The sequence below is a fragment of the Cimex lectularius genome, unplaced genomic scaffold, assembly GCF_000648675.2.
Source record: "Cimex lectularius strain Harlan isolate CLEC.00 unplaced genomic scaffold, Clec_2.1 scaffold188, whole genome shotgun sequence".
In the NCBI taxonomy this organism is placed as follows: domain Eukaryota; kingdom Metazoa; phylum Arthropoda; class Insecta; order Hemiptera; family Cimicidae; genus Cimex; species Cimex lectularius.
In genome coordinates, this window is record NW_019392882.1 from 840,433 (window position 1) to 863,580 (window position 23,148).

At 33.9% G+C, this 23,148-nt stretch overlaps 1 protein-coding gene across 7 annotated transcripts in view; it reads left to right on the top strand.

Moving 5' to 3' along the window:
- Nucleotides 1-23,148, top strand: part of LOC106674369 (protein split ends) — a 169,198-nt gene that overhangs the window by 126,993 nt on the left and 19,057 nt on the right. For all 7 annotated transcript variants that reach the window (XM_014407015.2, XM_014407017.2, XM_014407019.2 and 4 more), the window contains 2 exons: nt 6,773-6,985; nt 19,313-19,381. In XM_014407015.2, coding sequence (XP_014262501.1) covers nt 6,773-6,985; nt 19,313-19,381 — 282 coding nt within the window. The remainder of the gene's footprint in view (nt 1-6,772; nt 6,986-19,312; nt 19,382-23,148) is intronic.

Genomic DNA, 23,148 nt, shown 5'->3' on the forward strand with positions numbered 1-23,148 from the left:
CTCTGAAAGTACTGTTTCTCTATTGTGTATTTGTTATTTGCTCAAATGTTTTAACTTAGCTTCTTTGGGAGTTGATAATTAACTTAAGAACAACTTGTTATATATATATTAATTGTTACTAAAACTTGCTTTGGGAAGAAAAACTATAAATGATTCATCCAATAAAGTTCTTGTAAAACGAATTACAATCGATATTTTGTCCACATCTATTTTTTTGCCATCTTAATGAAAATTAATTTTCTCCTTTACCACGGGATAAAATAAAATAGTAAGAGTTTGCTTAAATTAATATTCTCAATTTAAAGTAAAGTTTAAATTCACTATACCTAAGTTTTAATCAAACATTGACGTTTTGTCATATTAAATGTAGAGTTTAAATGTAATCATTTTAATTGTTTAAAAAAAAAAGTTGGTTTATTTTTGGATAGCCGTGCGGGATCATCACTGGGAACTTTAGGGATCACGCGTTATAATTAATTATTATTAGTACTTAAAGAGTTAATTGAATATATTACCGTTTCAAAATTATTCCGACGTGATAATTTGCTAAAGTTTCGCTGTTTAAGTGCCAGGCAGGCATAACAATTAAGCTTATCAGCCGTTGACTTTGTCTTGGGAACGTATCAATGGCTGTTTCAATCTGGGTCCGCTTATTCTCGTTTGCCTTTAGTATTCCAGACTAAGCAGTCTTGACAGTGTTTGGCTGTTTTGGGCGTGTTTTTTTCCCATGTCAGTTGTGACTGCTATTTATTGCTTCTTTTTTGTGCCGATATGGTGATTGATTTTAAACCTTTGTATTGATTCGTGAACTGACGGAATTACAAAAATGATAATTTCAGTCGTTTTTTCCTTTTAAATGATTTGTTTAGAGTCTTATTAAAAAGTTTCGAGTCTTTATAAAGTATCTTTCAAAATAAAAAATAATCTCCTCTGGTCATGAATAATTGAGACAAATGTTTGAATATTGCATTTCTTAATTGTTAAGAGGTTAGTTATTTGAATTAATACCTAATAATTCGGATTTAATTTGTGAATTTATCATGGACAGTTCGCGAGGCTGGGAATTGATAACGTGTTTGAAAGCGAGAACAGGCGGACCCAATTTTTGATCAAACTCTCCCGAAAACCTATCGTTTTATAGGTGTAAACTGATCGAAGAAAAAACTTGTTGCTCTTGGTTTGGCATAAAATTACCTCTTGGAATTCCCCTATAATGACTCTTCGTTAAGACAAAAGATAGTTTTTAACTAAAATGCCTTCAAATTGTGTCTTCGGGTGGGCTCGGTCGCCAGGCATAAAATTAAATTGCGAGATATTCAGTTGTGAGCCTCTCCCCGCTTATATACCTGACCAACAAGAAATAATGTAGAAATCAGTATATAAATAGTAGGGTAGTTTTTATAAACAGGGAGGCAAGTTGCTGATTCTTTCCTTTATATTAATTTTTATATCATTTCGCGTGTGTCCCAGTCGAACATTGTTGTCCTGCTTATAAATCCCTGACTGACAGTTGAACACGTTTTTTAACCTTTTAGGGGTCTAGTTGATTTATTTAGTTGCCAATACATGCATTTTATGATGTGCAGTTGATAAGTAGATAGAGCGCGTTTGAAAAACAAGAAATAGCTCGAACAGGTTAATCTTCCTTTCAAAATGTTTTATAGCATTGACTGAGGAAAAAAATTATAGGTGTGTTCTGGGTTTGGTATAAAATTAGCCTCTCGTGATAACACTTGTTAATAGCCCAGCGAGGTCAATATTGACTTTTGTTTACGACAAGAGAAATTTTTAGATGAAAAGCCATTGTATGAGTCTTCACGTGTGGCAACTGGAAGGAATCAAAGGCTTCATAAACCGTTTATTGCTTTCTAGCCGATCCAATTTTACGAACAATAAAAATGCAGTTGTGGACGAAAACAGGAACGTCGTTCCGTGAAAGCCCGTAATAACTTCGAAACCGTTCGTCAGTCTGCTTGCTGCAAGCAATAAAGACCAGGATTACTCGGAGAAATTAATTATCCCCGTTTATTCACCTCTCGCGTTATCCGCCGATAAGGATTTCTCATGGATCTCAGGTAATTTTCCCTTCACGCATCGACGGCCGAGCGCGGTTTGTGAAAACAGGAAGTTATTTTCGCGTGGATCTAAAACCCATCCTCAAGATTTTTTCCACTTAGGCTTTATTTCTTTTGTTTGAAGGCTCGTTATTCGAAAATAACTCATTCCTGAAACACAGGCGGCCTTTGGTCGAAGTAGGCCACCGCCATTCAAATCGAACCTTATGACTTTACAAACGTATTGCAAATAACAATCCGTTGAGAATTGAAAAAGACATGTCTCTTAACTCGTGCAATAAAGAGGGAAACGGGGGCCGAATGTTTGAAAGGCATAAGAATTCAGTTGAAGATCTGTGCCTTTCCCTGTTTATGACCCTGACCAACCATAAGAAACAACATGAAAAAAAACGTCATCTTCAGTATTTGGTTAGGTTAATATCAAGGTTGAGAACCTTCCGTTTATGCGAATTTCAAACCAGTAAATTTTTCCCTAACCTGCTTATATCCTTGACCGACCATAGAAAATGGCGAGAACCCTATACTAATCTGATAGATACAGGGAAGCTAGGAAGATCAAAATGATCGGAAACGACAAACTTCCTGATACATACACCAGATACATAATACGCCGCCATGTTAAGTTCTTAAAAAATGCTAGTTATCCTCGATCTTTGAAAAAAGGAATTTGGGAACAAAATGAAATCGAAATGTACATATTTCAAAATATTGGTTTAAACGGAGACAACAGCCAAGTTACTTTAAAGGGACACAAGGTAGTAAACCAGTTGTTTCTTTCCAAAAAAATATAAAAACTACACTACATATATATTCTCATGGATTAATAACCACCACGTAATTACTTTTCCTTAATTAAGAACCAATACAATTTCCATCCGATCTTCAATTATTTTCGAATAGAATTATTTACAGGGGAAGATTGTTTTTCTCAATGCAGCCAAAGTTTTAATCTCTAAAATTAAAAACCCTTCGAATTCACGGCCAAGTTTTCAATAACCCCTTGCTGTGTCCCTGTTAGTTTCGTTACTAATCGTAATTGCAGGTTCTCGTAGTCGTTTCCCAGGCTCCGAAAATTCTGAAAATTGCTCTTACACCCTTTTCTATCCTCTTTATCTCAATCTCTTCCTACAGTTAGAACCTATAATCTTATGTAGGCGTTCGTTAGAACGCATATACTTGTGCACGCGAGCACAAAAATTGGTGATGTATATGTTATACAGATACGTATATATAGAAAGATGTTACTCACTGATTTTACTCTATAGCCCCCACACGGTTTCTCACTCACTATTTATCTCACTCTCTCTCTTTCTCTGCATTACTGTTATCATGGACACTAATTAATAAGTACATTAAAAATAATTTCACCTTTGCATAGTTTTACTTTGAATGGTATCAGGTTTGGAATTCCAATTATCGACCATATTTGATTCTCAATTGGCACGCTTTCCCAAATTAGAAGAATCCTTTGAAAAGGAGACCCTGGAAGTGCTTCTGATGTCCGGGAGAACCCATTGCTTGTTTCTGACCCGTGCGGTACTTCTCGTTCTTCTAGATTATAATTTGTTTCAACGTGTTGCACGCCTCGTAGTTCACAGTGCAAATAAAACCAAGAACGAAGCCAAACGACGTCTCCACCCGTGCACTGGATTGGTTTCCAATCGTTAGGATTACCCTCAGGGGTCGGTCAACCGTGCAATTCAAGGACGATGTACGTTTGGAAAAGCTATCAACAGAAATTTAGACCAATATCTTTAAGTAGTGTTTCAAAATATCTTAGTTTGTCATCTAATCCTTCTTAAAGTGTAATAAAATATGCGGATATGATTTATTGGTTATATGTTTTGTTTTAGAGGCTTGGCAGATCTTTTCGGGTTTATTTTAAGCTTTTGTTATGAGTAGAGATTAGTGACCGTTAATCGATAGTTATTCAGATCTCACGATATCTGAATAACTTTTGTAATGAATTGTGTTCACTTTGAAAGCGTCTCGAGATTTCATGTTTGTATAGTAGGCAATTGCTAATATTTTTTACTAATATGAAAATTTCGTTGTTAAAGCCAATTTATTTTTCTAACTGATGTGTTGTATCACAGTAGAAAAAAGGACAAACTTATAATCCTTTTTTAAAAAATTATTTATATAACATTCTTTCTTTTTACCTGCATATCAGTGAATATGGACCATACCAGAATTATTACTAAAAATTTATTATTTTTATATTTATTATTATTTTAATGTATTATTATTTATTATTTTTGCGTTTTTTTCTCACGACATTGAAAATAGCCGTTTATTCATGGCATGTGAAGATCCTCATACACTCTGATGGACAAGGTTCTGCCAGTTTCACTATACCGAAATTGTGATACCTATTGTGATGATATTAATGTAGGAATATTGTTTCCTAAATTCAGAAAAATACCATAACTGTTGGATATAAATTTGCCATTTTTGGGTCTTGAGCCGGCATTCTACTTACCAACAAACTTGGCATTGCGAGATTTGATTTAGGTTGCTCAGCGAGTCGTTGAACTTTTGAAATGTCAGAATTGATAATTTCTTTTTTTCTCGATTCCAATCCAGATTCTGATATGTTCCGCCACAACATTTCACATGTTTTATGTTACAAAAGGTTCATTCTTGTGCATTTTTGGAATTTGTATTAGTATTATTGCAATACTATTTCAGCTAATAATTATTGCGCAGAACGGTGTGAATACGGCGCTGTCACATGAGAACGTGTGTGCATTATGTTGGCTATATATATTTTTTCTTTTCTACGCCAGATTGCTGAGTGTTCTCATCGCCCCTGGGTCTTTTTCTCATAATGCTTTCATGTACAATGTATATAGGGCACCTTTTCGAGTGTGCAATTATGCTAGTTTTAGTCCCAAGGATATTGTACGGTGGATATCTCTCTCTCTCTCTCTCTCTCTCTCTCTCTATCTCACACACACACACACACACACACACACTCACTCTCTCTCTTTCTCTCTTTTTGTTTAGGTATCCCACTCATCTATAGTTAGAGGTCAGTGCTCCCTCTATATATCCCCTTCTCTGGAACATTTGGTGGGAGGTCGTGACGTCATGGGAAACTGCAGTTCTAGCTTTCCTGGCTCACAGTGCAATTCGTCGGCTTCTCAGTCGTACGACTTGAACTGTATCTTGATCCTCTTTCGATTCGAACCAGGCACCAAGTGGTTGTATAATGTCGACATCTGCTAATTTGGAAAACAATATCTATTTTGGATTACATTTACATTTTCGACCAAATTGGACCACGTTTATAAACTTACCAATAACACCATCCCAGTTGTATGAATGTACAAAGTTTTGTCGATTAAAACAAAGAACGTGAAAAACCTTTATTTTATATTTATTTTCTTCAGTTTTAAGCTGCATATTCTCCGTTTAAAAAAAGTTACAAGTTTGTCAAATTTACCTGGTCCCACTCATTGTATAATGTTAGAATTCGCGATTTTAAAAGTTTTATTGTCAAAAATGTGACAAACATTCTTGCCATATGTATCTGTTGTAGTATAGGTAGTAGTTCAACCATTGTAATAATAAAGTTTGTACGATTAAACGTCTAAAGTTCACGTTCAATGTAGGAAGTCAATCTGAAGTGATTTAAAAAAAATTAAGTTCAAGTTAAAACCTTAACTGCTCCATGTTGCATTTGGTCATAATTTTTCGTCCAATTAATCTCTAATCCATGTAATTTTAACATCTAACGAGGTTTAGTTCATCGCCGTACTTACGTACCCCTTGCAATCTTTAGTGGGTAAATAATTTGCTAAATTTAATTGCCAATTACGCCTTAATGAGTTTTGTGTTGAAAATTTAACTTTAAGTATGATAACGTTTGTTACGTTCGATTTATAGTTCGTCAAATTTTGTCGATTTTTCTTCAATCGTATTAAAATTAATACTTCACCTAATATAAATAACTCTTACTCTCTTATTGTATTTTCTCCAAGTTTTAAGTGGAATCTCATTCATTAAATTAGTGTTAAGAGTCTATCAAAAATAGGTAGTGCATACTACAAGGCTGTAATTATGAAGTGTGAATTTGAGTTTTTAAAAAAATGTATTTGTGTTTAAATATTGACAAATTTAAGTTTCACATACATGTTACTCACTTAGTGTTAAAGTTTTGACAAATTTAACTACCATACACACCTCGTTTGATCAAATTTAAGTTCCATTTGTTCGCTAATGGGAACCCCAATTTAAATACCTTTTCCTTCCAAAATAAATTAGTGCTAAAGTTGTGCTTAATTTTATACTAGTCACATCGGTTTTCCCATCCATATTTTATTCACTTACTTCGTTTCTTAGATAGAATTTTGATTTTTTTATTAATGAGCTATTTTCCTCCAAATTTAAGCATAATTTACTTAGTTACGGAGTTACACAGCTTAGGATAAATGTTTGTCGAATTTAAATGCCATTCTATCTGTTAAATATAAATTTTAAGTTATGTGTGTGGACTGTTGGTTTACCTAACTTTTTTTAGAGCGGTAGTTCATGCACATTTCTACCATGTATTTGTCCAGTTTAAATCGCATACTGTCGTTTCCTGATATTTTGATCGTTTTATGATTTTATAAGCGAAAGTAATCTAGTCCGTTATAGTAGTTCCTTCATTTTTGCATTATTCATTAAATTTATCGTGTCGTATGTTCCAGGGGTTCTGAGGATTTGAGCGGAAGTTTCGAAAGATCTAGTCATTTTTACGAGCGAAGCGAAAGGAGCGAGGGAAGCGGAGGAAGCAGCTATCTGAGGAGAAGCGGAACCGCTTCAGCCACTACTGGGGGATACCACACGACAGAATCCATATCCAGGAGTAGAGCGAGGGATAGGATCTACAGGAACGGACCTTATACCCCTCTTATAGAAAGGTGAATAACATTTCTGTTCGTCCCGGTTTTCTCAACAAAGGTTTATTCCAAGATGTTTGGACTATTTTTAAAACACAGTACTTAAATGCCAGGAAAGGCGTGATCTGTCCAATTACCTGTCCAAATTTTTGAAACGGGACGTTTGTATGTTTTCGACTATCATATGAGACGTAGGTTTTTTCGAGTAGTTATTCACGATTTTATCTTTATTGACCGAAATAAAATAAGACCTTTAGAACGCACGTTTTAATCTTTTCTCTCTATAGTTATTTAAGTGATTTTCCCATAATTCATCATTACGTAAAAAACTGTTGCAAGTTGATTAATTTTTTTATCTTTTCCTGCTTACAGGTTTGAGTGAAAAAGAAAATTCACTATTTTAAACCGTAACTTCCGTTTTAGCAGCCTTTCCCTTACTGCAATAAATAACAATTCGTAGCTTTTAATTTTATGATTTTAACTAGTTCTCTTTATGATCCATTTTTTATCATTGAGTAGGTAAAATATTGACAGTTATTTTGATTTCTTTCATTCCTTTCATTCTTACCCAATATCAAACACTCAAGACGGCATGCCGCAGTACTTTGAAAGCATGGTTGGGGCAAAAACAGCGAGGTTTATTGATCGAATGCCCCCTTTTTTCTTGGACAATATCAATCTCTTGGGATGAAGTAAAGAGGGAGTTTTATTAGTTATTTTTTCTTCTACGTCCATGCCTTCACCACAAACCAGGAACCGGCGTTTTAGCAGTCCGACGGTCCCCCCTCGAACCGCAGCTGGGGTTCATACGGGCTGAATGGACGAAATTATTAATTTCACACTATGGGCCTCCACACCATACGGGGGGGAAATGGGACTATAATGAAATTACCCGTGAAAATATCTTCTTAGGCTGAACTTTTAACAATGCCCAACCACCGAACAACCATAGAAAACAGTCACATCGAAACCAGACTGCAGGTGGATCCGTTTCAGCCATTTTTCTGCGTGTACAATACACTACTACATACGAATATGTAGAATTTTATTATATCTAGCAATTTCATGACTTGATTTGTAAACAGATATTTACTCAAAAGTTATTTTAAAAAATGCATATTTCAACAGTACAACACTTTGTGGTGTCAAAAGTTAAAAATTTCCTTCCGATTCAGCAAGTATTGGGTTGTCCGGAAAATAATGCAGGATTTTGGTATTAAACAAAAAAAAAGAAACTAGTTACTTTAAAGCAATGTTCTTTAATCAAAATAATTTCCCATACNTTAAAATCCTGCATTATTTTCCGGACAACCCAATATAAATGGATTTTCATATTTTCGTCCTTGGTTAGAATAGGTTTTTCTGCCTTTTGGTCGAATAGTGATGTTCAGTCAATTGTTGCCAAATAATGTTGTGCATGCATGACGTTTCGATAAACAAGTACAGCGCGACATGGCCTTCCAGTTACATAATTTTCTTAGTAATTATGTTATTTTATTAATAAAAGAGATTATTGTATTGTGTGACTTAATCGAACTTTATTTCCTTGTTCTTTTAAGGTCTAAATTCTTGTAAATCACTTGTAAATGAAAATTGCCTCAACGGAATACCAAATTTGAGCAATAAAGTTGTTTTAATGTAAAGAAACCGGAATCAAAGTTTTTCCAAAACTGGTTTTCTATTAAATCGACCTTCAAGGAGGAAAATTTCCGTTTATTATAGGCAAAGGGAGTCCCACCCAGGTAAGGAAGGTCTAATACCTGGCTGCCAACCCCGAGGCGACGTTGCCCTCCTAAACTTCCTCGGGTGAAAATTCTACCTGATTTTTTTTCTTCCATCCTCGGTCACAGTGTGCACTTGTTCACTTCGGAATGGCCTGCCGACCGGGGATGTGCTGTGAAATGTAAAGAAGTGGAAAGAGAAGTGAGCGTGTTGGGTGTTGTGCAAATGAATTCTTGGGCGACGCCTCAATGAATTCAGTCCGAAGATTTGCAATCGAAAAGTAAGCAATTTTTGTCAGTTTTTCGTACGAAAAGGTCAAAATCTAGTTGTACGCACGTTTATATCGGTGTCATTATCAAGTCGGTCCCTTGTACGCTTGTTTTCTCATTTTTATAAACCTGGAGACGGTTTTTCCCATCTTTTTGCTCTACTGCTGACTTTATTTTTCTCAAAATAAAATTATGCAGATCTTCCTGATTCCTTGCAGATCTTTCTCAAATTGTGCTTTTCTTGTTTTTAACTAAACTTCACCTAGTATTGATTGTCTTTTTTTAAAATAGTTTCTGATTGGAATTAACATTTTGTCTCATTTTTATGTCGAATCCCAGCCGTTAAATTCGTTTTAAGTCTCCAAAAGTACGTAACTAGCACATACTGCATTGTGAGAATACTCCATGTGGTCTGAGGGGGTGTTGAACCTGCAATTTGGTATTTGCCGATTATGTTTCGGTACTGAAGAAGACAAAATGCTAACTTACCTGGCGGACCAAAATGATCGGTGACTATTACGCTTTGTCCAAAGATTTTTTTACTTTGTTAATGAGTTAGTGTTAAAGTTAAGCCAAATTTAAGTGATACTGACTTTTATTAACACATTTTATTACCATTTTAAGTGCCTTGCCATATTAATTCCACTATCTTTGGTTTTCTCACTCAAATTAAAGTTTCAATTCATTAAAGGACACGTGTTTAACTTTTACCAAATCTAAGTAAATACGGACTCCGTTAATTACTTAGTGATAAACGTGTGTGGTGATTAGTGACCGTTAATCGATAATTATTCAGAAATCGAGAGATGCGCTCTGGTGTGATGTAGGTTTCAGAAAAACATTTTCTTTGTCGTGCCAACGTATCTTCAGGATCATCACCACACATTTCTACACGAGAAGAACGAAGAACACGGGATTCTATGAACAAATTTCAACTGTATATGGACACGAAGCTAAAAGTATTCTGAAGGACATCGCCAACAATGAGAAGAAACTCCCATCGGCTATCAACCAGAGAACTTTTTTGCTGAAATACAGACAACACAAGGTCCTGAAGATGATCTCAATAAAGATCGAAAAGTTGGCACGATAAAGAAAATGTTTTTCTGAAACCTACATCACACCAGACCGCATCTCACGATTTCTGAATAATTAGTGATAAACGTTTGCCCAATAAGGATAATTTATTTCGTTCTTGGGCTGTGTTGAATTTTACCCAAATTTAACCCCCACTGATTTCGTCAATCAGATAATATTGAAATTTTCCTATATTTAAGTACCATTGACCTCGTTACAGTTATGCCAAAGTTAAGAACCACTTACCTCTGTTTCTCAACCCAATTTCACTTACTTCGTTCATAAGTTAGTGTTAAAATGTAAGCAAATTTAAGTGTCACTGACTTAATCACTGATGTAACAAATTTAAGTACCATGCCAAATTAAGTTACATTTAATTCCAAGTATCACTGACATGGATTTAGTGTTAAATTGTCGCCCTTTTTAAGTACAATTCACTCTGATAATGCGATGTGTTGAATTTTTTTAAAACCCAAATGTAAGTTCCATTTACTTCGTTAATGAGTTAGTTTTACAATCTTGACAAATTTAAGTACACCCACCGTATAGACGGTTACTTACATGACTTCTTCAATGATTTAGTGTTGAAGTTTCGTTCACTTTAAGTACAATTCAGTTCAATTTAAACAATGTTTATAAGTGCCAAGCCCTGAAGATGATCTCAATAAAGATCGAAACGTTGGAACGATAAAGAAAATGTTTTTCTATACGTACGCCACACCAGACCGCATCTCACGATCTTCAAATTATTTTAAGTAGAACTGACTTCGAAAGTTCAGCTCATTTCGTCACTGGTTTGTTTTGAGTATTTTTCCAAATTTAAGTTTCACTTATTTCGTTAATGAGTTCGTTTTACAATCTTGACATATTTAAGTGCTTCCCATTTATTTTGTTCAAGGGTTAATGTAAATTTTTTGCCCTATGTACATCTTATTTCGTTCATGGGTTCGTGTTTAGGTTTTCCAAATTTACGTTTTACTTGTCTCAATTAAATTATTAATGTTTTAATGTTATAATCTTAACAACTTTAATTACCAGTATGATGATCAATATTTAACAAATTGAAGTACCACTCATTTCTTGAATGAGTTTTGGAAGAAATGATGTCAAATTTAAGTATGATTGAATATCGTTGTCAAATTATGTTTAAACTTAAAGTTCACCAAACATAAATAATATTTATTCCAATAGATTAATTAAGCAATTACTTTGTTGAATATATGTTTAAACATAGTAAAATAGTCAGCATTTATCCGTCAGCCTTTATCCAGTGGCATTTAGGTATTAAAAATACGATAAATTTAAGTAATGCAATTCCATGTTCATTCATTTAATTAGTGATATAGGTTTACCAAATTGATGTAGAACGTAGACGGTTTTTATAACCTTGTTTTGGACTGAAATACCCCATGACTATTCTCTTTTTCAAAAATAAAATTTTCAATTGATTCCAAACTAGGTCATTCTAATTACATACCCCTTGTACACACATCGGTCTAAAGTCCGTATAAAGCTTCTCCTTCATTCTGAACAATCAACGTTCGAATGGATTTCTCTGAATTTGACAGGTTTCTTCAATTAGGAAGAAAGAAGACCTTTTCTCATCTTCCTTTTCCTTGTTATTTTGTCGATTCAACCCAACTATTTAAAACGAGGTTTTGATTATTGCACATAATTCCATTTCCTCGACATATTCTTCCGACTTTGTCGTTTGCCAACAACTTGCTTAAAATGTCAAAAGTCTGCCCTTTTTTAAATATCTATGTCTAATTGATTATTAGTGAAATATAATTCCACAAGACTGATTTCCTCACCCTTTTTATAGTTGTCCTACTTTTTGTAATAATTTATATTAATTATTGTGAATCACAGGGGTATCTTGAATCTGATTAATTACCTATTTAATTCCTTAACTTAATGTATGAAAGTGTGATTTCGTGCAAAAGGAATTGTGTAGTTTCGACGTATCCGACTTCTTTGAGTAATTGTTGGTGATTTGTTTGAATGTTGTTTTTCGAATTCAGGTCTATCACTCACATAACTCGTGGAAGAAGTATCACAAAATAGAATTACTTTGAAATATTGAGAGAGAGAGAGAGAGAGAGAGAGAGAGAGAGAGAGAGAGAAAAGAGAAAATAGAGAGAGAGAAAGAGAGAGAGAGAGAGTGAGAGAGAGAGAGAGAGAGAGAGAGATTCTGGGGCTAGAGTGCCGTAAGAATAACAATAAGGTCTCAAAAATATTGTACATCTTAAATAAATATTCAGGGATTTGACTTGACCCGTACTCTTTCTGTTTGAATTTAATATTGATTTTTGTCAACTGAACCAAGTGGTTTCTCTTATTTGCTAATTAATCGAACCGAATTTCAAAGTTTTATTATATCAATTCGTGATCTTTGAGGGCTGTTTATTTATTTTTCTATTGTAGCTAGGAAAAAAACCATGAACCGGTTTTATCATCGGTTGCGTGCTTTTCGCTGACATTATCAGTCCCCGGGGAGGAAATATTGACTAGGGCCTCAGGTTTGAAAAAAAAAATGTAAATTCATTTTATATCAGATCGTGTAAACAATGTGATTCTTCTTAATTAAAGGTTGAAAACCCTATAATTTCTAGGCATGAGGTGAAAAAGAAGATAGGGACGAAGCGTTTCATAATTCTGGGATATATTCATTCAGTGTATAATTGCTACGTTGGCCGGCCCATTTCTCCACGCCGAATAGCCAATTTCAGGAAATTTGGTTTTTAAATATGCAATTATGCGAATTGCCTGGGATAAAAACTTCTCGAAACGTGGGTGGTGTTAATTTTTTTCCTAACTTCCACCACTTGTATCCCTTTTCTTGATTTAGTTCAAGAAGAACATACGACACGAATAGATTATCGACATAAAACAAACAAGATTAATAGGATCCGTATTTATCTGTGATCTCAGGGGGATTTCATTGGGACTAGCGAATATTGATTAGGCTGACGCTCCCAGAATAGATACGACTCTATTAAGTCATTTACAAGCCAGCTGAATACAATATTCTCCATTCATTACAAATTTACAAAATTACGAATTTAATTGATATTGCAAAAGTTACTTTAACTGCTTCTGTATTTGATGGATCTTCGATGACAATAAAATTCTTCCGAAATTGTTCTTAGTTCATTTTTTTTAAATTATCCATTTAATTTTTGAGTATACATTTGCATGAGTGCTGTTACACTGTCTTAAGGCAAAAGACTACCTCATAGCATTAACAAGAACAGATGGACCCAAGATATAGCATAGTCAAAAGTTTATAGACTCTCAACCAATTGCACTTAATAACTCCAAGCTATGGTTTTTTTTCTTGCACCTTACATTATCACTAAATTAACACAGTTGAAACCAAAATTTGGTAGTTGTATGTCAAAAGTTATCTACTCACCCTCGTGTGAACTTTGTAATCCCAGATTTTTGCTTGCAAATTAATGATCACTACATTTATATTACGAAGTAGAAATACTTTGTTTGAATAAATATATTTTGCATTATATAAATTCACTTTTCCAAATCCTAAATGTATTTGTTAAATGTAAACATTGTTTGTAAATCCCAGGCCCTGAAGATGATCTCAATAAAAGATCGAAACGTTGGCACGATAAAGAAAATGTTTTTCTGAAGCCTACATCACACCCGACCGCATTTCACGATATCTGAATAACTATTTATATTACTAACATCACAATAAAGATTTAGTAATATCCCTAATTCATTCATAGAGTATCAATTCCATATAGTCATAATATCCTAATGTTAAGGCAAAACACTATTTCATAGCAACAGCGAAATCAGTCGTATCCAACATTTCTTACTTCAGTCAAATGTGTGGTATTTAATGACCGTTAATTAATGATTATTTAGAGATCGTGAGATGCGGTCTGGTGTGCTCGTAGGTTTAGAAAATCATTTTCTTTATCGTCCCAACGTTTCGATCTTTATTGAGATCATCTTCGGGGCCTGAGATTTATAAACGTTAAATTCACTAGTTTTGTGGTCCGCTTGACCAATTAATATCTTTCAATTAATTAAGGTTTTTAATTTAGATGAAAAGTCAGTGTCACGAGCGGAATTCGAAACCACGCTGCTCTACCACTTGAGCTACCGTGACCTCGATCCACTGGGACACCAACTTCCCATCTCAACCCCACCTTTTTTTATCCCAACTAAAAATCTTAATTAATTGAAAGATATTAATTGATCAAGCGAACCTCGAAAACTAGTGACTTTAAGAAGTTAAAAAGAAGTATACGTTAACTAAAGCTCTCCGTGGCCATTTCATTTGTCGCCGAGAATCAAATAGATTACACGACATTTGAAAAATGGCAAAAAGGAGGGAAAATTCAAAAGGTGGGGGTAAGGTAGAGCAGCGGCGTATCGAGCCGAAGATCGTGGGTTCGAATCCTGCTCGAGTCACTTGACTTTTTTATCTCAACTAAAAACGTTAATTAATTGAAGTTTATAAACATTAAATTCACTAATTTCGTGGTCCGCTTGACCAATTAATATATTACAACTAATTANATCATACATGTATTTGTACAATTTAAGCAATGTTGTGTAAATCCCAGCCCTGAAGATGATCTCAACAACGATCGAAACGTCGGAACGATAAAGAAAATATTTTTCTAAACCTACATCACACCAGACCGCATCTCACGATCTCCAAATAATTTTCAGTCGAACTGGCTTTGTTATTTGGTTGTTTTGAATTTTTTTACGAATTTAAGTTACACTTATCTCGTTTGTGAGTTAGCATTTTAAATTCAAGTCATTTCGTCACTGCGTTGTTTTGAGTTTTAGTTTTTCAAATTTAAGTTTCACTTATTTCGTTAATGAGTTCGTTTTACAATCTTGACACATTTAAGTGCTTACCATCTATTTTTTTCATGCGTTAATGCAAATTTTTTGCCCTATGGACATCTTATTTCGTTCATGGATAGTTTTGAGGTTTTCCAACCTTCAGTTAAATGTTTATCGACTCGCCTCCAGATGATCGCTGATTTTTTTTTATCGTTTATAATTTTTATTTAGAAAGTTGCTAGGTTTTAATACAATAAGAGAAATTATGACCAGTTTTGATAGCAAACATCGTTTATTATTGCCGTATACATTCATATAACTATATGAATAATACAGTCGCTGATAAGGCAAAGGTTAGTATATTCAGCGAGATTAGACGGACCCTCGTTTTAGCCGATGTCAAATTGTCTATTTTGTAGCGCCAAGTTTAATTGGCAGACAGATCTCCGTACGCGTGAGATAAACAGCGAGAATGCGCGGACTAGATCTAAATATTCCAGGGTATAATGTTTATTTAGTCCCGCTGAATTGAAATTGATATTCCTTTTTAAAGGTACCTTGTATATTGCATTTCCTGGCATGTAGACTTAATTTTCCCCAGTTACCTGCGAGGATTAGTTAATGCATTTTCATACCTGTATACCTTTAATTTTATACCACCAGCTTAGTTTTGAAAAATTGTTAAATCCTGTTGGCCTAAATAATTGTCAAGATGTCTGGGTCAGGTTTTAAAAGAAAAACTTCGCGGACGTTTCAATAATGTTAATTTTCGCCGAACACGATTATCATTTAGCAGGTGAACGGTACTTTTCATGTGTGACCGGGTTTTATGACTCTCGAGAAGTCATATTTTATGCCACATCCCGACCGTTAAATTTAACCGTTCGAATTTTACAGCGGTATTTCTTCGGAACGATTTTTCTCTTGCGGTTTTTGCTTTAATCCGACATTTCCCCCTCGCTGTTGGCGGATGTTTACTGGCGAAATTATCCCGTGTAATTCCGTCTTTCTTTAATTATTTAAAAGGAAAGAGAAACTTTATCGGTGCGGCCGTTGAGAAGTTTGGAGGATTAGGAACTTTTTCGTTTTAACGGTTCAGCGAATTGGGAAACTGTTAACTCAACGTGCCGCGACGGGAAGTATGCACATCTGGCACATTTTGAGTTAAAAGTAAAGAACAATTCATACAAAAATCATTTTTAAAAAATCCAGTTTCCTAGAGCTATTTAATTTTGAACTAAACAGGTTCATCAGTAGTTTTGTTTAGAATTATTTCCCCATCTTTGATACGTTTTTGTAACTCTGGAAGAATAGTTCACTCGGTTCAAGCAAGACCACTGGTAACTGTCGACAGTTTTTCCCAAGGTTCCACGTCTGGCTTGACGTATTGTCATCAAAATCACATATCCAGGCATTTCGGCGAAAAGAAAAGACGCCGAAGCCAACAATCGACTCGTATTACAATTGAACCGTAATTGCCAAGGAAACCTTGAGTGAAATCGGAGATGAATTATTGGAATAATGTTACAATCCATTCTATTCAAAAGGATTTACAAAAACAAGGTTGGTTGTTCGCCGCGAAATAGAAATATAATTGGCCTTTTCCATCCCGAATGCGTTTCAAACAATGCACTCGACGGTTTTATGACGACATGAAATTATGTAAAACCTAAATAAAATACTTGGCTTTTAGTTTAAAGATCTTGACCCATTTTAGTCATGCGTTGTTGCTAGAAACTACTGGCCTAAATTCACTTTATTCTTCTCCAAATCTTAAACATTGGTAGGTAGGTCTTGATGGTTAAATATCAGAGAGAGTATAGACGAGAAATCAGGATGATCTGGGATGATGGACTGCAAATATGCAGGCTTTATGATATTCAAAGACAAATCGCATAATTTATCAACAAAAAAATGTAGAAAAAACTATGGTGAAATAAGTTTTACGTTATTACGTTTCCTTAACATTATTCAAAATCCTGTTGTTGTTCGACAGGCCAAAAAACGCTGGAGTGCTTAATCTTATTTCAATTCTCAATCAGGTCGGATTTTTCCCTTGATTATAACAAGCTAAACTATACAGCCATGTTAGAAAGTAAAATATTTCTATATTATAGTTTACACAAGAGTATACATATATATAAAAAAAACTTGTCTGGAACGGCTAAGGACAACGTGCAAACCTTACAGTTATTAAAATTTGGCGTTTGACATTTACCAAGGCACCATACTTTGTTGTTTAGTGGGCATTAGGATACAAACAGACAAAAAAATCTACATTTCTTTCCCTAACCTTTTACTTTTGCATAATAAACAATAAAATATCATCTGGGCTCTTTTGCTTAAAAATAATGAACTTGTTTTTAATAAGACTTGTGTTAAGTATTGTGTTTTCATCATTGACATTGCTTTGGCAAAATGAAAATGTAAATGTTCATAAATCACATCATAAGCATATATAAAATTTTATGAGAATGTGTTCATATATAGTCTGGAAGAGCCTAAAATAAACTAACAAAGAAAAATAATGAAAATAAGGAATTTGGAGCTTTTAAAGTAGAACCAGGACCACGATTAAGCACACGGCAAAGTATGCTGGAAGTGCAACTGAACTGAGATGGAGGAAAGAAAAATTTCCCACAGGGCTAAAATATCAGGTTTGAGACAATGTAAAGAAAATCCATAACTATTTTAAACAGGAAGACAAAAATCGCTGGATTGATGTACTACAATCCTCTTCATTGATTATGGCACATTGAAATCACCTCAAGACAATGGGCTGAGATGTTTATTCGACTGTGCCAAGGAGAAGCAGACGACACGTCTATGTGACTAAAGTCCGGATATGGCATCATCATTTAGGAACGCATAAAGAAAGTCTGGCACCTAGAAAAGTGCCAAAATACTGAAATTTTTTGTGGTATGGACATGTATGTACAGTAAAAACATGTTAGTAAATGGACATTGGAGGTTGGAATCACCAAGGTTCCATGAACCAACATTAGATTTTACAAAGCTTTTTGGTTCTTTTCTATACTATATTTTGACGTATAAATAATAAGAAGTATAAGAATATTATTTCAGACGTAATAATAAGATTAAGTATAAGACCATGTTTTACTCTGAACCTTGGGAAGGGAATATTAAAATTGTAAAGTATGGAAGTAATCGATCCACACCAGATATAGTCCAACGGATGTGGAGCTGTTCAAAACCACAACCACATTTACTGTAATTTTAATTACTCTAATGGTTGAAACTCTAAACCTAGGAAAAGGTTAAATGCTATGGATATAGATTCATTATAGATCTTGTTGGGTCTCATTGTGCATGTTTTGTTTTTAACTTGTTTATTATTGGCATCAGAACCAATGCTGGATTTTACAAAGGTCTGATTTGAAGCAGATTTTTTCACATAAAAGTATGTTACTTACCCTGCATCTAGGAAAATGTTAAAATCCCACAACAATAATGTCAATTCATAACAGAACTCGTAAGTCGCAGGTGAAAGGAAGATGTGCACATCACCAATAACCCCCAAAAGCAAGACTAGATTTTACAAAGGTTTTGACTTTTTTCTTCACTTCAAATTTTCACATAGAAATGTCTGTGATGCGCCTAGGAAAGTACTAAAATCCCACGGTATATACGAAAATAATGTCAATTCACAACAGATCTCATTAAGTCGCAGGTGATAGGAAGGTTTACGCATCAACAATTGCCCCCAAAAGTAAAATTAGATTTTACTAGTCTTAGGTATTTTCTTCCAAATTTCCTCACAAAAAAAAGTTTGTTTATTTCTATCAACTAATAATATTGAATGGCATGGACTTGACATCCACAATAGATCTCGTTAATTCGCAGTGGACATTGGATGTTTGTAAATAGAGAGAAATTCAGAATCATTGGTGTATTTGGTAGTTTTGTATCAAATTTTACACAGAAATGTACACTGTGCAGTTAGAAAAATGCTAAAAATCCCACGGTGTGGGCTAAAGTAATGTCAATTCACAACTGATCTGGTTAAGTCGCGGAAAGTTTATACATCAGAAGGTTCTTGGTCCAAAATTTCATATGAAGTAGTAAATTATTCTCTCAAGCTTGGGAAGTGCTAAAATCCTAATGTTATGAACATAATCCCCAAAGACAATCCAAATGTCCACTACTGATTTAGTTAGGTTTAGCATTGGATGAATAGGAATATTTTAAAATCACGATGAATCTCTGAATTCATAAACTAGATAATTAAAATTCTTTTCACGACTTGAAAACTTTCATGTACAGAATAGCTCATCGAAAAACAAAACAGACCAGTTCCAAAGTATGTGAAATCAGAGAAAGCACGCACATAAGGTCAATTCAATTTAGCTCAGTTGCTTGTATTTTCATGGTTGTTTTTATGTTTAAATATTAATATTCTCCATTTTAATATTATTTTTTCTTCCAGGGACTCTAAACAGAGGATAGGAGAACCGAGGAAATCGTCGGAGAACGATGAGCTCGTGAGGCACAGCCGGTAAGTCGTCCGTCCGTTTACCTTTTTGGGGGTGAATTACGTGGCCCGGGGGCTTCGTGTCTTCTTCTGTGTTCGGATGTTCATGGCCTGCCGAAGAGGTTTCTGAATAGGCCCCCCTCAGCAACATATCCGTGGGCTAGATCCGGCAACATCGCCCCTTCTCTTTGCTATTGATTTCTCTTTGCCTTCGCTCCTCCTCTCCGTCTCTCATCCTCCTACTCCACTCCGCCGCCCTTAAATCTCCCCCTTCGGGCAATCTTAATACAACTACCCTCTCGTTGTCCACGAGTGCTGCCATTCTCGGGGCAGTCGGTACTGCGTGTCAAATTTTTCACCCTGTTGCCTCATCAGGAAAAAACAAAAAAACAACTAGATTCGTTTATTAGTCGATATGTAAAAACATGATTTAGATGCCTCTTGCGACATGTTTTGAAGTAATAATGTTCAGTGAAAGGGTAGATTGTACAAACTCGAATAAACCAACAGTTCTATTTGTTTTTCCATTTATTTTTGGCTACTAATTAAAATTGGTAATGTACGACAAACAAACCTGTAACACGATAGTGGATTTTGTTGAAGAAAATTAATTTTATTTTCCATAAACATTTGAGTAGTAGGAATATTATTTTACTACTATGGATATTGTTCGAAAAATTTAATCCATTTTAGGCAGTTAGGCCTAAAAGATTACAAAAATTTATAATTTAGTAAGTTTTTGTTAACAAGTGTAGTAACGAAGTAAGAGAAACAACTCTGTGGAGGTGTTTTTGAACATTTGTTCTATTTTAGCTTGTTTAACATGAATTTACAACATTGATTTATTCTTAGGAAGTGGACATTTTTTAAGATCTTCGTTGGATTGGAGCAGCCTATTTTGCCATGAATTAAAAAGAAAAAAAGTGGTTTTGTATCAGATTTTTGTTTAAAAGTATCATTACAGAAATGTTTAGTTATGTGGACAATGATCCAGTCTGTTGAAATGTTTATTTTGTAAGATATTTGTTTTCTTCTATCACGATTGACGTGGAATTTTAAAAATCAAATTGATTATTGTCGTTAGTTTTTGGTTGAAAGTTTAGGTAGGTGACATTGCAGAAATATTTTTGTGGTAGACTTGGAGTCAATCTTTGGAAGTGATTTTTTTTTTTTTAAATGAGATTAGTAAGTTTTATTTAGTCTGTTTGGTAGGAAATTACAACAAAAAATGATTCATTTTTTTAACGATGTTTTTTAAAGATATTCGTTAGCAGCCTGTTTGCCATGAATTAAAAAGAAAAAATTATCTTCACTTGACAGTTTAGGTCATTACAGAAATGTTTGGATTGTAGGACCGTTGATCCAGTGTGTGGAAGTGGATATATTTTTAATATATTTGTTGGGTTCTGTCCGGTTTGACATGAAACTATTTTTTGGAAGTGGATTTTGTTTAAAGATATTTATTGATTTAGCAGCATGTTTGCTGAATGAAATAATTTTTTTAAGTTTAGGTTTTTTTACAACATTGATACCAGTCTTTGAAAGTGGGTGTTGAGGTATTAGGAAATAATAATCTGTTTTATTTGTAAGAACATTGATTCAGTCTGTAGAAGAGTGTTTTTTTAACAATCATTGGATTTCAGCCTGTTTGCCATAAATTAAACATAAAAAATATGTTTTTTTAGTGTTTTTGTTTAAAAGTTTAGGTAACGTCATTACAGAAATGTTTGATTAGGAACATTGATTCAGAATGTGGAATTGAATGTTGTATAAATTTTTTATTTTTTATTTATTTATTAGATTTCAACATGTTGCCTTAAGTTTTTGGAAGGTTTTGATTTAATAAACGTTTAGTTAAAATTCATTACAGGGCTGTTGGGCAAGCAGGAAATTGATTCCTGCTAGTGGAAGTGGACATTTTTCAAGATATTCATTGGATTTCAGTCTGTTTTCCATGAATTAAAAAGAAAAAAATTAGTTTTTAAGTAGGCTTTTGTTTTAAAGATTTTTGTTAAAGATATTCGTTGGCTGGAAACGTAGTAAACCGTGATTTAAAAAAAAAAAAATGTAAATATTTGATTGTACTTTGCTAAAAAAAGTGCAATAACTAAGTGTAACATTCGTTTATTTTAGCCTGTTTGACATGAAATTACCACATGGATTCATTCTTTGGAGATAGATGTTATTACAGATATTCATTATTTTTAAGCCTGTTTGACATAAATTAGAAAGAAAATGGTTTGTAGTAGGTATTATTAAAAAAAAATTGGTTTTTGGTGTGCTTTTGGTGTAAAAGTTTAGGTAACGTCATTACAGAAATATTGGTAGGTTTTGTAAGATATTATTGGATTTAGTCTGCCACTATTAAGAGAAATTACAACAAAACCAAATTTTTTCAAAAACCTACTAAAACACCCTTCACAACTATCTTAAACATCCACTTCCAAAGAAACAATCAAGGAAGTGGATGTTTTTTTAAGATAGTCAAGTGTATTTTAGTATGTTTTTGTTTGACAGATTAGGTAACGTCATTACAGATGGTCGTAGGAACATTAATCCAGTCTGTGGAAATACATATTTTGTAAGATATTTGTTTGGTTTTTTGCTCCTTGAGATAGGACATTTTTAAAAACAAATAAACTTTTATTGTAAGCTTTTGTTTTCAGTTTAGAAATATTACAGAAATGTTTGAACTGTTGGAATATTACTTAGAATTTTTTTTATAAGATATTCATTATATTGTAGCCTGTTTAATTTGGAATTTGTCTAAACAAATATGTAAATGTTTTATAGTCTTTGTTTTTTGTTAAATTTGGCAACATTACTGCAAAAATGTTTGGACTCTTCGAACTAAATTCAGCGAAAGTAGTAGTTTTTTAAGATATCCGTTTGATTTCAGCCTTTTTTACCATGGAATTAATAAAAACCAATACATAAAATGATATTTTAAGGTGTTTTTCGTTTAATATAAGCTTGTAATTTGCTCTTAACAAATATAATATTACCTACACCCCTCGGAGGTAATACATTCAACATAATAAAACTGTTTGTCTGCCTTGTTATAAAAATTAGCTTGCATTTTTTTCTGCAATATAAGGTTGGAGGTTTTATTGCATATCTAAGGGGGAAAACTCTAAACAACTCACTTTCAAGACCTTGGCGAATAAGCAGTCCTTTGATTACAATCTGGATAATATCTAACGGTGCTTATGCGATGGGAGTCAAAGGACTTAACCATTATCAAGTCTAGAGAGAATTTCCAAGTAACAAGTGTTCAAAACTGCTGAACCAATGATCAAAATGTTAAACTTTTTTCGAAACTTCTATCGATCCTAAAAATATAAACCGTGGTCGGCTTGTGGTTCATTTATTAACGAAACGCTAGTTTTGAAAAAAAAGAGAACCCTAGTAGGATCACTGGGAAGTAATGGATTCTAACACAATCAATATTACCTCCACTTACTTAAAATCTGTAAGTAAACAAGTACTTTTAAATCTTTATTATAAATTGAGACTTTCATGCTCAAAAATCAACAAATCAATCTGGTTCAATTCCCAATGTTTGAAATTAAATCTAACCCCAAAATTCGTTCTTGCTCAATTAAATATTAAGAACTGTTCAACTCTCTTACAACGTAAATGCCAAAAAACCATTTTAAATAATGAATTACATAAATTGTACAGTCAAAGAGATACAAAACGTTTTTATCGATATATTGTACACATTAGGCTTTCCTCACTATCGTCTCCAGTAGAATGGGACGAATTCGATTATGATACGCGGTCAAATG